The sequence below is a fragment of the Pituophis catenifer genome, unplaced genomic scaffold (assembly GCF_029215685.1).
Source record: "Pituophis catenifer annectens isolate HBS135680 unplaced genomic scaffold, rPitCat1.0.hap2 SCAF_1, whole genome shotgun sequence".
NCBI lineage: Eukaryota > Metazoa > Chordata > Lepidosauria > Squamata > Colubridae > Pituophis > Pituophis catenifer.
The window spans coordinates 3,916,327-3,932,755 of NW_027256881.1; the positions used below are offsets into that span (position 1 = coordinate 3,916,327).

General features: G+C 43.5%; 1 protein-coding gene across 1 annotated transcript in view; it reads right to left on the reverse strand.

The window, feature by feature from the left end:
* Positions 1 to 6,282: 6,282 nt before the first annotated feature.
* The window catches only part of CA4 (carbonic anhydrase 4), a 58,796-nt gene continuing 48,649 nt past the window's right edge, over positions 6,283 to 16,429 (reverse strand). The window contains exons 7-8 of the mRNA XM_070932008.1: positions 12,843 to 13,006; positions 6,283 to 11,897 (exon numbers count right to left, since the gene is read on the reverse strand). Coding sequence (XP_070788109.1) covers positions 11,706 to 11,897; positions 12,843 to 13,006 — 356 coding nt within the window. The 3' untranslated portion in view covers positions 6,283 to 11,705. The remainder of the gene's footprint in view (positions 11,898 to 12,842; positions 13,007 to 16,429) is intronic.

Sequence of the window (16,429 nt, forward strand, 5' to 3'; positions counted from 1 at the left end):
GGATCAGACTCAATAATGATAATAAGAGTTAGAGGTTTAAATATATTTCTCTTTAATTATAACAGGCATTCTATATTCACTGAATATTCACAGATAGAAGCAAGGAAAATGGTGAAGGTGGCTCCTTATATACACAAGGGGTGGAGCCAAGGATGGGAGTGGTGAATTATGAATACATTAGGAACCAAAGAATAAGTTAACCCCCGATGTCCCATATATACATTATTTACACAATAGGGAATAAGGCATTTACATCTCACATTCACCATCCCAAAAGGTTAATGACTGACCCCCTTCACCTCAGCTCCTTAGACATCATTGTCACTGAATATTTATTTTAATCTCTCACGGGAGAGGAAAATGATTCAATCGGCAGGCAGCCCTCCATGTTAATTTCAAATCATTGCAGGTCATTTTATTTATTTATTTATTATTTATTTATTTATTATTTATTTATTTATTGGTTCAATTTATATGCCGCCCTTCTCCAGAGACTCAGGGCGTTAAGCAATAGCCTTCATACTTTTGTATATACCCTCTTAGTAGGGCTTTCGGCCCCCCCAAGCGGTGTTCTTTTTTTATATATATATACAAAGTCAGCTTATTGCCCCCACAATCCGGGTCCTCATTTTACCTACCTCGAAAGGATGGAAGGCTGAGTCAACCTTGAGCCTGGTGAGATTTGAACTTGCAGTAATTGCAGGCAGCTGGCAGCTAAGTGCTACTTAACAGCACTTTAGTCCGCTGCACCACCAAGGCTTTAATTTAATATAAATGACCTGTCAATTAAATGAAAGCCAATTGTGGTTTTGCATTGCACACTCTTAGCATCTAAACCAGGTATTTCTTAATCTTGGCAACTTTAGGAAATGTGGCCTTCAACTCCCAGAATTCCCCAGCCAGCATGGCTGGCTGAGGAATTCTGGGAGTTAAAGTCCACAGATCTTAAAGTTGCTAAGGTTTTTTTTTTTTTTTTTTAATAATTTTTATTTATTTTATTTTGATTCGAACATCCTCTTCCATTAAACAGTGTGTCGTCTGGGTACAAATATTTGGTACAAATATTTTATACAATAACAATTACGATTTACGGCCCTATTTATTATTTTATCTATTCTTAACTTAATACTAATGCTAATATATACCATACCTAACACTATAACAATCCTCTTCTTAATTTGTTTAGCTTTGTTAAAACATTTTCTCTATTTCACCCATCTGCTAAGCTTGAGAAACATTGATACGGAGCCTGAGTGGCGTAGGAGGCTAATGCCTCCTACTAAGGCAGCATTTAACATCCAGCTGCCTGCAATTACTGCGAGTTCAATTCTCACCAGGCTCAAGGTCGACTCAGCCTTCCATCCTTTCTAAGGTGGGTAAAATGAGGACCTGGTTTGTGGGGGCAATAAGCTGACTTTGTATGAATATACAAAAGTATGAAGGCTATTGCTTAACGCATTGTAAGCTGCCCTGAGTCTCCGGAGAAGGGCGGCATATAAAAATAAATAAATAAAAATAAATAAATAAATAAATCTAAGCCCGTGATGGCAAACCTATGCATGTGTGCCAGATGTGGTAAGCAGAGCCCTCTCTGTGGGCACGTACGCCATTGCCAGCTGCTGTTCTGGTTTCTGGCACGCCAGCCAGCTGGTTTTCACAGGTGCTGGAGCACCGGAAAACGACCTGAAAACGGCCCCCAAAACAGCCATAAAACAGGCAGTTTTTCGAGCCATTTTTCAGCCCTTTTTCATTTTCCCAAAAATGCCCCCAAAATGGGCTGAAAACCGGCCTGAAAGCAGCCTCAAAACAGACCGTTTTACGGGCCATTTTCAGGGCATTTTTGGGCTGTTTGGGGCTGTTTTATGGGCAAAAAACGGCCCAAAAATCAGCCTAAAATTGGACCGAAAAACAGCCAAAAATGGCCAAAAAACAGGCATACACCAGCTGCTCTTCAGGTTTCCGGTGCTCTGTCACGTGCGCACATGCACAAACATGCATGTGCGTTCCAGTTTGGGCACTCGGTGCTGAAAAGGTTCGCCATCCCTGATCTAAGCAATGAAAATTCTCTATCATGATACCCAAGAATTCAGGAACTTCCAATACAAGAGCATATTTGTAGCTTAAAGTTGGACTGAGGAGTTCTTGGTGCTCTCTGAGCTTTGGATGTAAAATGGGGCAAGCAACCCAGGGGTGAAATCTAAAATTTGTTACTACCGGTTCTGTGGGCGTGGCTTGGTGGTGGTGGGGGGTAATGTGACTGGGTGGGCGTGGCCAACTTTTTTTTTTTTTTAACTTTTCAAAGCATTTTTTCTAATGCTTTGAAAAGCCTCTCTGCCGATCAGGCAACTCAGCTGGGATCGTCAGAGACTTTTCAAAGCATTTTTTTAACCACCTCTTTGGCCAAGAGGTTGCAGAAAAAAAATGCTTTGAAAAGCCTCTGCCGATCCGGCAACTCAGCTGGGATCGTCAGAGAAGCTTTTTAAAAAATGCTTTGAAAAGCCTCTCTGCCGATCAGGCAACTCAGCTGGGATCGTCAGAGACTTTTCAAAGCATTTTTTTTACCACCTCTTTGGCCAAGAGGTTGCAGAAAAAAAATGCTTTGAAAAGCCTCTGCCGATCCGGCAACTCAGCTGGGATCGTCAGAGACTTTTCAAAGCATTTTTTTTTTAAAAAAATATCTTTATTAAATATTTACAGTAAAATTAACATATAATAATGATTGGAAAACAATATAAGAAATGAAATGTAAGGACACATAAACACAAGACTAAAACGAAACAACAAACATGACTAACTGAGAGTTAAATTCACTCTCCAATTAATATTAACTAATATCATCCTAACCAAACATTTCAATACAATCAAGTTCTTTTAATTATCTACAAAACAATTGGCCTGTTTTTTTCAAAATTATAAAGAATTATATAGCCTATTAAGTATCTATTTAATCTAATAAAACGATCTTATCACCCTAGGTTTAACCTTTTTTTAAGCCTGACAAAGCATCTGTCCCAACTTTTATTATATATTGAGTCTTTCAAAGCATTTTTTAACCACCTCTTTGGCCAAGAAGTTGCAGGAAAAAAATGCTTTGAAAAGCCTCTGACGATCCCAGCTGAGTCGCGTGATCATCAGAGGCTTTTTTTTTTTTTTACTTTTAAAAGCATTTTTTCGTCGGAAGAGGTTGTAGAAAAAATGCTTTTAAAAGTAAAAAAAACAAAAAGCCTCTGATGATCGTGTGGCTCAGCTGGGCATGGGGGGGGGCAGGGATTTTTGCTACTGGTTCTCCGAACCACCCGCCTCCATCGCTACCAGATCTGGTCCAAACCGGGAACATTTCACCCCTGACGCAACCCACTTCACAACGGGGCCTCAATTTAGCGATGGAAATGTTGGCCTCCGTTGTGGGTCATAAGACGAGGACAACCTGTGTTCTGAATTGAAGAGCCGCAAACAGGAAAAAAAAGCAGCATTGATCATGTGAAATCTTTGGCATTCTCCCATGGGCTTGGCCCTCTCGGCCAAACAAAACTCAGCTTGATGGATTTATATTCTGGACGGCCATGAATCAAACCACAATGTTCTTTTTCATCCTTGGATTTTGGACTTGATTCATATCTGGGATCTTCTATATCAATGTGGAAGTCCTTGGAAGGGAACACCCGCAGGAAATGGATGCACACTCCCTTGCACATATACAAACCTCTCATCTGTCCAAAGACTTGTGTCAGCACCGTTGGAAGGACCCAGAAAAGGAAGTTTATTTCTGATAAAATAAACGGACCATCTGCCAACCTTCGGCTACCCATGGCGCTGTGTCTAAACACAACCGCTCGCCAAAGAGCTGCACGTGTTTGTGGCCACCTTGAGCCAAGGGTCCCCCCCATCAGGGGTGGGTTCTAAATTTTTTTACTACAGGTTCTGTGGGCGTGGCTTATTTTGTGGGCGTGGCTTGGTGGGGGGGTAATGTGACTGGGTAGGCGTGGCCAACTTTTTTTTTTAACTTTTAAAAGCATTTTTTTCTACAACCTTAAGAGGTCGCAGAAAAAAAATGCTTTGAAAAGCCTCTGACGATCCCAGCTGAGCCGCGGGATCATCAGAGGCTTTTTTTTTTTTAACTTTTAAAAGCATTTTTTTAGCGAAAGAGGTTGAAGAGCCTTGGTAGTACAGTGGTCTAAAGCACCCTGTTATTAAGACCAGCTGCCTGCAATTACTGCAGGTTCAAATCTCGCCAGGCTCAAGGTTGACTCAGCCTTCCATCCTTTCTAAGATAGGTAAATTGAGGACCCAGTTGTGGGGGCAATAAGCTGACTTTGTATAAATATACACAAGGATGAAGGCTATTGCTTAGCACATTCTAAGCTGCCCTGAGTCTCTGGAGAAGGGCGCCATATAAATCAAAAAGAAAGAAAGAAAGAAAGAAAGAAAGAAAGAAAGAAAGAAAGAAAGAAAGAAAGAAAGAAAAAATGCTTTTAAAAGCAAAAAAAAAAAAGCCTCTGATGAGGTAGGCGGGGTAAGCGAACGGCCAGCCAATGTTATTATCGGTTCTCCGAACTACTACAAATTTTTACTACCGGTTCTTGCGAACCGGTGCAAACCAGGAGCAACCCATCACTGCCCCCCATCCAGCATCAACTTTGGGGACCCGTTATCATCTTAGAGGTTGTTTTCCATGGTCCCAGGTCCCTGGTTGTATCTGGGATGCAGGTGGGTATCCAAAGTTGGATAGAAAAAAGGAATCAAACCAACCGATTCTTCAGAGACGAGGTCCAGGTTGGGATTATCTGGTCTGGGTTACCCTCTTTAAGATTAGCCAAACGGTGGTGTCTTTTTCTGAATTTGTTCCATCTATTAGATCACAGTACCCAACCCCTGGTTCATGGACTGGCATCAGTCTGCAACATGCCAGAAGCCCAAACAAGCGAAGCCTCATCCAAGGGATGCAGGCAGCACACAAAGCCACGCCTCCTGTGGTCCCTGGAAAAACCTCTCTCCACAGAACCCGTCCCTGGTGCCCAAAAGGTTTCTGAACCTTAGGGGCTCTTAAGATGTGCAGACTTCAGCTCCCAGAATTCCCCAGCCAGCCATGCTGTCTGTCTGTCTGACTATCTTTTATCTTATCTTATCTTATCTTATCTTATCTTATCTTATCTTATCTTATCTTATCTTATCTTATCTTATCTTATCTTATCTTATCTTATCTATCATCTATCTATCTATCTTTCTATCAATCAATTAATCAATCAATCATCTATTTCATCTATCTTCCTATCTATCTTTCTATCTATCTATCTATCTATCTATCTATCTCTATCATCTACCTTCATCTATCTCAATCTCTCTCTCTCTCAATCTCTCAATCTATCATATCTCTCTCCTCTTTATCTGTCTGTCTATCTAGGTATCTAGCTAACTATTATCTATTGATCTATCATCTATCTATCTATCATCAATCATATGTCTATTTATCTATATCTATCTATCTATCTATCTATCTATCTATCTATCTATCTTTCTATCTATCTGTCTGTGTCTGTCTATCTATCTATCTATCTATCTATCTATCTATCTATCATCTATCCCTATATCTCTCTCTATCTCAATCTATCATCTCTTTCTATCTCTCTCTCCTCTATATCTGTCTGTCTGTCAATTTAGGTATCTAGCTAGCTAGCTCTATCTATCTATCTATCTATCTATCTATCTATCTATCTATCTATCATCTGTCTATCTATCTATCTATCTATCTATCTATCTATCTATCTATCTATTTATCTATCTATCTATCTACCTACCTACCTACCTACCTACCATCTATCAACTCTATCTATCTATCTATCTATCTATCTATCTATCTATCTATCTATCTATCTATCTATCTATCTATCTATCTTCTATCATCTATCCCTATATCTCTCTCTATCTCAATCTAACATCCCTTTCTATCTCTCTCTCCTCTATATCTGTCTGTCTGTCGATTTAGGTATCTAGCTAGCTAGCTAGATCTATCTATCTATCTATCTATCTATCTATCTATCTATCTATCTATCTATCTATCTATCTATCATCTATCTATTCTATCACCTACCATCTATCTATATCCAATCTATCTATTTATCCTCTCTCTCTCTCTCTCTCTCTCTCTCTCTCTCTCTCCCTCCCTCCCTCCCTCCCTCCCTCCCTCCCTCCATCTCTGGCATTTAAGAATACATGTATTGTGTAAATTTAAACTCGAATACTCCCCAAAAATACAAGTACAGACAGCAAAACTCTCTTGCATTTTTTTTATTCATTTGGTTTCCCAACCCCGAAGAAAAGCTCTTAAATAATATAAAAATACATGTGAGGTTTTGTATATTCATCCACAATATATAGACTCTAAACATACGTGTTGCTTCTTTCCCTGATTTTGCTTTTGTATTTTCCCATAAGCTCTTTGCGATTCAATTTATTGCAAGTAAGAAAAGAATTCAGCTGCAGTGTTTTTTAAACCTCTAGAGCGAGAGAGAGACAGCATAGACAAAAATACTCAGGTCGTAAAGGTCATCAAACCCTTCCATGTCAATCCCCATTGGCATTTCTGGGAGACCGAAGAGAAATTTTAATTTCTGGCTACAGAAGATCAGCAGAAGGGCCCGAAGCTGCCCTTGGTTAGTGCAAAGCCAGGCTGGCAATTTTTGCATTCAACACAGGTGACCTCAAATTATTTCCATTAAAAGTGTGTGTTAATGAATGCCAGCTCAATATCAGTAAAATAATAATAATAATAATAATCAAAAAATTACAGCAGCAGTCAGAAGGGCCAAGAAATCATCACTAGTAACCAGCAAACCTTTAATCTGTTATGCTCAAGAATGTTTCAGTTGGTTAAAAAAATGTCTAAAGAAGAAATGTCAAAGCTATGGCTTTCCCAGTAGTCATGTATGGCTGTGAGAGTCAGATCCTAAGGAAGAGCCTTGGTAGTACAGTGGTCTAAGGCACCCTGTTATTAAGCTGGTTATTAAGACCAGCTGCCTGCAATTACTGCAGGTTCAAATCTCGCCAAGGCTCAAGGTTGACTCAGCCTTCCATCCTTTCTAAGGTAGGTAAATTGAGAACCCAGTTGTGGGGACAATAAGCTGACTTTGTATAAATATACAAAAAGATGAAGGCTATTGCTGAGCACATTGTGAGCCGCCCTGAGTCTCCAGAGAAGGGCGGCATATAAATCAAATTAAAAAAAAAAAAAAAAAGGAAGGCTGAGAGCCAAAGAATTCATCATCCTCTTCTTTTAATGACCCCCATAATCCCTTGCGGGGTGGAGTCTGGGCAACTGAATGGAGCTAGCAGAGTGTTTACTGGCCGGATGCCCTTCCTGTCACCAATGCAGAGTTATATTCAGCAGATATATTCTCATCATGCCCAGAGAGACAAATATCTGCCTCTACCTAGGATAGAACTCACAGCCTCCTGATCGTGAGGCGAGAGCTCCACCTCTAGGCCACCACACCGCTCTGAGAGCCGAAGAATTGATGCTTTCAAATTGTGGTGCTGGAGAAGACTCTTGAGAGTCCCTTGGACTGCAGTCAAACCTAAAGGAAAGTAACCCTGCCTCTTCTTTGGAAGGACAGATCCTGAAGCTGAAGCTCAAATATTTTGGCCACCTAATGAGAAGAGGGGACTCATTGGAGAAGAGCCTGAGGTTGGGAACGATGGAAAGGAGAAAGAGAAGGGGGCAGCAGAGGATGAGATGCAGCAGTGGGATTCAGCCGGTTCGGACCAGTTCGGGCAAATCGGATGCTAATTTTACATCTGGTTCACCGAACTGGTAGTTTCAAGGATTGGCTGGTCCTGCCCACCCCACCCCGCCCCTCCCAGGAGTCTCCATGGGGCCCGTTTTGGATGCCAGGTAAGTGCAGTGCCCATGCTGAGGGTCTGGGTGGGTGAAAAACAGGCTTCCTGGAAATTCTGGAAGTCTGAAAACGGACCCGTTTCTGGCCTCCGGAGGGCCTCCGGAGCCGAGGGGGAAGCCGTTTTCACCCTCCCGGAGGCTCAAGAGAAGCCTCCGGAGCTTGGGGAGGGCAAAAAGGCCCCACCTCCCCATGGTGCAGGAGGCCGAGTAGGCCACGCCCATCCAGCAACCAGGCAGAGAACCGGTTGCTAAAATGTTTGAATCCCACCCCTGATGAGATGGTTAGATGGTGTCATCCATTCAATGAACATGAATTTGGACAAACTCCAGGAGACAGTGGAGGACAGATGGGCCTGGCGTCGTATGGTCCATGGGATTACAAAGAGTTGGACCCGATTTAGTGACTAAGCAACAACAAAAGAAGAAGAAAAGGTAAGAAGAACTATTTTCTTCATGGAGGTGCTTCCAAACCATCTTCAGAAGAACTGTCTTCCTATCTCTCATTTTAGAAAAAAAATGCCTCCTTGGAAATGGTGACGGCTTGTGGGACGACCCTCAAAAATTCAAGAATGCTTTTATCTCCACAGTGGATTGCTTTGTTCTTGGGCAAGTAGAGTTGGGTTTTGGCAAAAGTCTCTCCTCTGTGTGTGTGAAAGATGGAGGTTCCTTGGATTTCCTCTCTAGGACACTAGAAAATAAAGATTTCTTGATTCCTTCACTTTAGACAAGAATCCAAGGAGCAGCATTTCTTCAAGAGGGAACGCAGGAGTGGAAAATGTTTGGATTTTCAGCCTCCTTGGAAGTCAGATGAGAACTTGGCTTCAAAATTTCTTCTTCTTCTCCTTCTCCTTCTCCTTCTCCTTCTCCTTCTCCTCCTTCTCCTTCTCCTTCTCCTTCTCCTTCTTCTTCTGCAGTATCCATCATTGGATGTTGGCGATCATGTTGGCAATCATGTTGACGATCAAAATATCTGCAGGGGCTTCATTCTCCTGCTTAGAGGCATTCTGTTACTGATGAATTTTAGCTTTCTCCCCTCCCTAGGAAAGGGACTGAGAGTTTTCCTCAGCCAGTTGCCTAACCTGCTTTCGGAATGCCATTTTAGCGTCATGCTCAGTGTTTTTGGTTAGAACAGAAATATCTTGAAAGGTTTTCATTAGTAGGGTCACCCGATTTGGGCTGCAAACATTTCGATCTCCACTAGATGGTGACACTATGCCTTTCTAGACTGCCATCTAGGGGTCATGTGGAGTTTCACAGCATCCCCCCTGGTCAAGTGATCAAAATTCAGACGCTTGGGAACTGATTTATGACCATTGAAGTGTCGGGGTCATGTGATCCCTTTTTGTGACCGTCTGACAAGCAGGGCCAGATTCACTTAACAACTATGTTCCTAACTTAAGAACTGCAGCCATTCCGTTAACAACTATGGCAAGAAAGGTCGTAAAATGGAGCACAATTCGCTAAACAAAGTCTACCATTTTGCAACAAAAATGTTGGGCTCAATTGTGGTTGTAAGACGAGGACTACCTGAATTGATTAGAAGCAGGGATATTCTCAGGAACTTCCAAGATGTGGGCATGACAGATATAAAAGCCCAGTCTAGCACAATACCACTGAAAAAAAGTCACTTATCTGAAATGGTATAGGGTCTCCTGCTTGAGCAGGGGGTTGGATTAGAAGACCTCCAAGATCCCTTCCAGGTCTATTCTGATTGATTCATTTTAAAAAAAAGGAGCTGTTCAGTCATACTATCATAGGTGCCATTTTAATTTTTTTGGCCATGCTCTGGTTGGAAGTCTTCTCCAATGTTTCCTTCCCACATAACCAACTAAAACATATTTGTGTTCCAGTAAGCAAAAAAAAAAAAAAAAGGTTAAGTTCATTGCACAAATCCTGAAAAAATAAAAATTTTGGCATGCAGAAATCAGCATAGAGGGCAGGGGGGGCGTGTCTCATAGAACATATGCAGTCCCCCCAAGTCATTTTCGGCACATGTGCATGCACATGCACACACACACATACATACAAACAGACACTCTTACTTACAGACAGACACACAAAGACACATATATCACCTTGGAAGATTAGTTTGTAAATACAGATCTTGTAGAAACTATTCCATTATCAATCCAGTAATAAAAACCAGGTAATGGTGTCCAGGTTAAGCCAGCAAATTGACCAAAATGAAAATAATATTAGTTAGGACTGATAGATGGATAAACATTCTAGTCCCGTGATGGCGAACCTATGGCACGCGTGCTACACGTGGCACACATAGCCATATCAGTGGGCATGCCAGCCCAGCTCTGGTGCGCATGCGCCCGCCGACCAGCTGATTTTCGGGCATTCTGGGCCCACCAGAAGTAGGGAAACAGGCTGTTTCCTGCCTCCGGAGGGCCTCTCTAGGAGTCTCTGGAGGCTGGGGACAGCAAAAAATGTCACTTCCTGTCCAACCGGGAGTTGGGAAATGGGTTGTTTCAGGCCTCCGGAGGGCCTCCGAGCGGGTGGGGAAGGCTGTTTTCGCCCTCCCCAGATGCATAGAGGATCTGGAGCCAGGTGAGAAAGAAAAACGAGTCTACCAGGCCATCATGTGCTGGGAGGGAAGGGGGTTGCATGCACATAGGCAGGGCGGGGCGCATAGAATTATGGGTGTGGGCACGCACGCGCGAACCTCCCCCGCCCCCCCCCCCCACCTGGCACGCGATGGCGAAAAGGTTAGCCATCACTGTTCTAGTCTAAACATCTGGCTGACCGTGTGACCAATCTTTATAATAATTCAGCTTCAATATTCTTATTCCTGACTACTTAGAGATGAAGTTGTTTTGCAGCATTTTTAATGTAATCAATTGATGACAATCGGCAAACCATGATGTATTTGATTTTGAACCCACGAGAGGTTTTTGTATCACTGTAGAAAAAGCTTCCAACATTGCAGCCTTTGGGCTAAGGAACTAGTCCTCATGAGGGAGTCCTCATGGCAATTTGAAGTTGACTTTCCAGTTGAGAAGGGGGCCAGTTTTGGCTTGCAAATCCCCGTTTTTGCCTCTGATAATGCTAATTAGTAAAAAAAATACTCACACTTTGGTTTTCAAATGTCAAAGTGCAAAATCATGAGGCTGAATTAAGGCTTTTCACCACTGCTGGCATGCTTGTGACTTGAAACAAGTATCTGAAAAGTCATTAATGGAAGGTGCTACTGCTATCCAAATAATGAAGTTAAAAATCTACGCATGGACAAAATTTCTCAGAGATCCAATGGCAAAAGAAAGGAGAAGGAGAAAGAAAAAAAGGAGAAGATAGGAGAAGGAAAAAAAGAGGAGAAGGAGGAGGAAAAGTTAGAGAAGGGGAGACGAGACAGAATAAGAGATGGAGAGAAGAAAGAGGAAAAGAAGGAGAGAGAGAGAAGGAAGGAAGGGAGGGAAGGAGATGGAGGAAAAGATTGAGAAGGGGGAAAAGAGAGAGAGAAGAAGAAAATGTGGAGAAGGAGAGGAAGGAGGGAAGGAGAAGGAGGAAAAGATTGAGAAGGGGAGAAAAGAGAGAGAAGGAAGAAATATGGAGGAGAAGGAAAAGAAGGACAAGAAGAGGAAGAAGGATTAGGAGGGAAGGAGAAGGAGGAAAAGATTGAGAAGGGGTAAAAGAGAGAGAGAAGGAGAAAATATGGGGAAGGAGGAAGAAAAGAAGAAGGAGAACATCATCCGAAAATCTGTTTCTGCTATGAAATCCTGGCCATCCAGTGAAAGAGATCCTAGATTGTGGCTGTAAGATGCCAAGGTGGGGGGGGGGGCATTTGTTCAAAGGTTCCAGAGCCTCCGCTTCAGGAGATCCAAGCGGAAGCCAGGAACGCTGCAGTTGGGACCAGCAAGAGCGCAGTCCCCGGAGGCAGGAGGAGGTTTGAGTTCGATTTTTCGATAATTCGGCCACCCAGAGGCTGAACCGGTCGAAAATTGTCCACCATTGGAAGGGTCTTCCCTTTGTCGAAATACACCTTTTTCCAGAACTCTTCAATCTATGAACCAATAAGACAGACAAATATTAATTTTCTATCTTTCCAAGTCAGCATAGATAGAGGAGCTTCAGTTGCCTGAATAATAAGGTGCCAAACTATTAATATGCCTTCCTTCCTCTCTCCCTCCCTCCCTCCTTCCTCCTTTATCTATTTCCTTTCTCCCTCCCTTCCTCCCTCCTTCCTCTTTCATTCCTCCTTCCCTCTCTCCCTCCCTTCTTCCTTCCTTCCTTTCTCCCTCCCCCTCCCTCCTTCCTCCTCCTTCCTCCTTCATTCCTCTATTTCCTTTCTCCCTCCCTTCCTCTTTCATTCCTCCCTCCCTTCTTCCTTCCTTCCTCCCTCCCCCTCCCTCCTTCCTCCTCCTTCCTCCTTCATTCCTCTATTTCCTTTCTCCCTCCCTCCCTTCTTCCTTCTTTCCTCCCTCCCTCCCCCTCCCTCCTTCCTCCTCCTTCCTCCTTCATTCCTCTATTTCCTTTCTCCCTCCCTTTCTCTTTCATTCCTCCCTCTCTCCCTCCCTTCTTCCTTCCTTCCTCCCTCCCCCTCCCTCCTTCCTCCTTCATTCCTCTATTTCAATTCTCCCTCCCTTCCTCTTTCATTCCTCCCTCCCTCCCTCTCTCCCTCCCTTCTTCCTTCCTTCCTCCCTCCCCCTCCCTCCTTCCTCCTCCTTCCTCCTTTATTCCTCTATTTCCTTTCTCCCTCCCTTCCTCTTTCATTCCTCCCTCCCTCCCTTCCCTTCCCCATCCTCTCTCTTTCACACATACACACAGTCCTTCTTCTTCCTTCCTGTTCTCTGCCAGCATTCAAGGAGGTTAACAACATTTCAAAACCCACACCGCTATCCAAAACATAGAAGCAAAAAACTGCTGACACAAAAATTAACTCACAACTGAAAACCCGAGACCACAGTATCCATAGGAAGAGACCTGTTTCTTAGCCCGTGTCTCCTACCTGCTCCCACTCAAGTTCAATGGGTTTCTCAAACAAGGTCCAGACCACCTCCTCACTGCAGGCAGGGGTGGTCAGAGAGCCAGTGTAGCGATAGAAGCTGGTGAGATCCTCCTCGTCCGGGATCAGGGATTCCAGGGCCAAAGCTGGAATCTCTACTTTTTGCTCTGAATAAATGACGGAGAGAATTGAAATGTGTTTGAATATATTAGTACTGTAGCTTGGGTTGGTAGTTAGGCTGTTGCTTTGAGCTCCGTGTTTGGCAATTTGGTTGCAAACATTTCATCACCATTCAAGGAGACATCGTCCGTGTGTTTTTGAGTTGTGCTCGTCTGTCAGAACACAGGTCTTTAAATACCGTGTTTTTTGGAGTATTTATTTATTTATTTATTTATTTATTTATTTATTTATTTATTTATTTATTTATTAATTAAATTTTTATACCACCCCCTCTCCCGAAGGACTCGGGGCGGTGAACAGCCAGAATTAAAAACACACAATACAAATATTAAAATACATTAAAACAAAATTAAATTATCTTAGGCTTCTCCAATTTAAAACCCCGTTACCCATAAAATACACCCAATTAAAAATTTTTAACCCAGCCCGGCTTGCTGAAATAAAAAAGTCTTCAGGGCCCAGCGGAAGGTCCGGAGGTCTGGGATTAGTCGTATCCCTGGGGGTAGCTCATTCCAGAGGGCGGGTGCCCCCACAGAGAAGGCTCTTCCCCGGGGGGTCGCCAGCCGACATTGCCTGACAGACGGCACCCTGAGGAGACCCTCTCTGTGGGAGCGTGTTGGCCGGTGGGAGGTTATCGGAGGCAGAAGGTGGTCTCGTAAATAACTGGGTCCTAAGCCATGGAGCGCTTTGAAGATGAGAACCAACACCTTGAAGCGCACTCGGAAGACCACCGGAAGCCAATGCAGCTCGCGCAGGAGAGGTGTCACGTGGGAGCGCCATGTCGCCCCCATAAGTACCCGCGCGGCCGCATTCTGCACCAGTTGGAGCCTCCGAGTGCTCCTCAAGGGGAGCCCCATGTAGAGAGCGTTGCAGTAGTCGAGGCGGGAAGTAACGAGAGCATGAGTGACCCGTGCATAGGGAGTCCCGATCCAGAAAGGGGCGCAACTGGCGTATCAGGCGAACCTGATGTATGTCTTATCAGTGTATAAGACACACTTCCCCTCCCTAAAAGAGGGTGTAAATTTGGGTGCATCTTATACACCAAATGTAGCCCCACCCACCTGCTGGCCCCCACCCTTTGGCCCCTGCCTCCCAGCAATTTACCTCCTTGCAGCAAACAGCCCGTTTCAGCTTCAGCACAACCTGATTAGCACAAGAAAAAAAATCTGCCTCCCAGCAATTTACATCCTTGCAGCAAGCAGCAAGCAGCCCAGTTCAGCTTCAGCGCAGCCTGATTAACACACGCAGTTGATTGTCCGTTGGATTGGCCTCCCGACCCTCAGCTGTTTCAGGCTGCAGGGATTGCCATTGCCTATTGCCACGCGGGCGTCCTGCAAGCAGGCAAATTGCTGGGAAGCAGATTTTCTTTTTCTTGTGCTAATCAGGCTGTGCTGAAAATGAAAATGAAAAGTAAAGCAGGCTGTTTGCTGTTTGCTGCAACGAGGCAAATTGCTGGGAGGCAGAGGCAAATTTTTTTTTTCTTGTTTTCCTCCCCCAAAAAGGTAGGTGTGTCTTATCCAGAGAGTCTTATACTCAAAATATGGTACTTTTTTATGAGATGCAAATTAGTCTGAATGTTGTTTGTTTGGATATTTCTTTTTTCATGTTTTATTTGTTTTATTTATATAACATTCAATTTCCATCAAACAGTGTGTGACTTGGATACAGTTATTTTTAAACAATCATAATCCATGTGTTTGTTGTAGTATTCATTACCATAATATTAATAATATAATAACGATGATACATAACAATGTTCAGATATTTCTGAGTCAACCTCTGATTTCAGACTGTTTGATGGGCTGGCTGTTGACTGGCAACATTCAGACTACCGTATTTTTCAGAGTATAAGACGCACCTATCTTTTTTGGTGAGGAAAAGAAGAAAAAGAAATCTCCCTCTGCCTCTGCCTTTGCCTCTGAGCAATTTTGCCTCGTTGCAGTAAACAGCAAACAGCAAATGCTTTACTTTCATTTTCGTTTTCAGCATAGCTTGATTAGCACAAGGAAAAAAAAAATCTGCTCCAGTAATTTACCTCTTTGCAGCAAGCAGCAGAGGCCCTAGCAAAACAGCTGAGAGCAAATCAGCTGAGAGTCGGGAGGCCGATCCAATCAACTTGTGCTAATTAGACTGTGCTGAAGCTGAAAGGAGCTGTTTTTTCTTGCTGTTTGCTTGCAAGGAGGTAACTGCTGCGAGGCAGAGGCCAAAGGGTGGGGGCCAGTGGGTGGGCGGGGCTACATTCGGTGTATAAGGCGCACCTAAATTTTCACCTCCTTTTAGGGGGAAAAAAGGTGCGTCTTATACTCTGAAAACTACAGTAATTTACATCTCAAACAAAGGTACTTAAAGACCTGTGTTCTGACAGACGAGCACAACTCAAAATGCCCGGACGATGCCTCCTCGAATGGCGATGAAATGTTTGCAACCAAACTGCCAAGCTTGGAGCTCAAACCGAATGACTAATGGAGAGAATTAGTTGTATCTCAGATATTGTATGAGTTACAGGTAATCCTTCCCTTACAACGTTTCGTTTGGTGAATCGTTTGAAGTTGTAACAGCATTGAAAAAGATGACATGACCGTTATTTTTACACTTGCAACCAGGGATGAAACGCTCCTGGTTCAGACTGGTTCGGACGAACCGGTAGCGATGACGACTGGTGGTTCGGAGAACCGGTAGCGATGGTGGCTCGAGGCTCCACCCACCCAACCGGTCGTCATTACTTTCTGGTTTTAACCAGGAAGTAACCTGTTTTTTACCCTCTGTGCATGCGCAGAAGGGTTTGCGCATATGCAGAGGATCAGCGCAGGCACGTGATGTGCGTGCGCACTTCCAAAACGGTAGGGAAAGTAAGTAGATTTCACCTCTGCTTGCAACCATTACTACATCCCCATGGTGATATGATCAAAATTCAGATGCTTGGTTATTTATGACGGTTGCAGTCTCCCAGGGCGATGTGATCACCTGTAACCTTCTGACAAGCAAAATCAATGGGGAAGCCCGATTCACTTAACAACCATGTTACTAACTTATCAACTGCAGTGATTCGGTTCACAACTGTGGCAAGAAATGTTGTAAAATGGGGCAAAACTCAAATTCTCACTTAACAACATGAATTTTCGGCTCAATTGTGGGCATAAGTTGAGGACTACCTGTATGTTAGAAGCCAGTTGTGGAGGTCACAAATGGGAATCACATGACCACAGGACACGACAACCATCACAAGTGTGGGCAAACATTTATCCCTTCTGGAGGATTTCAACTTCCTCAATTCCCCAGCCAGTTTATGACGGTTATTTATGACGGTTGCAGTCTCCCAGGGCGATATGATCACCTGTAACCTTCTGACAAGCAAAATCAATGGGGAAGCCCGATTCACTTAACAACCATGTTACTAATTTAACAACTGG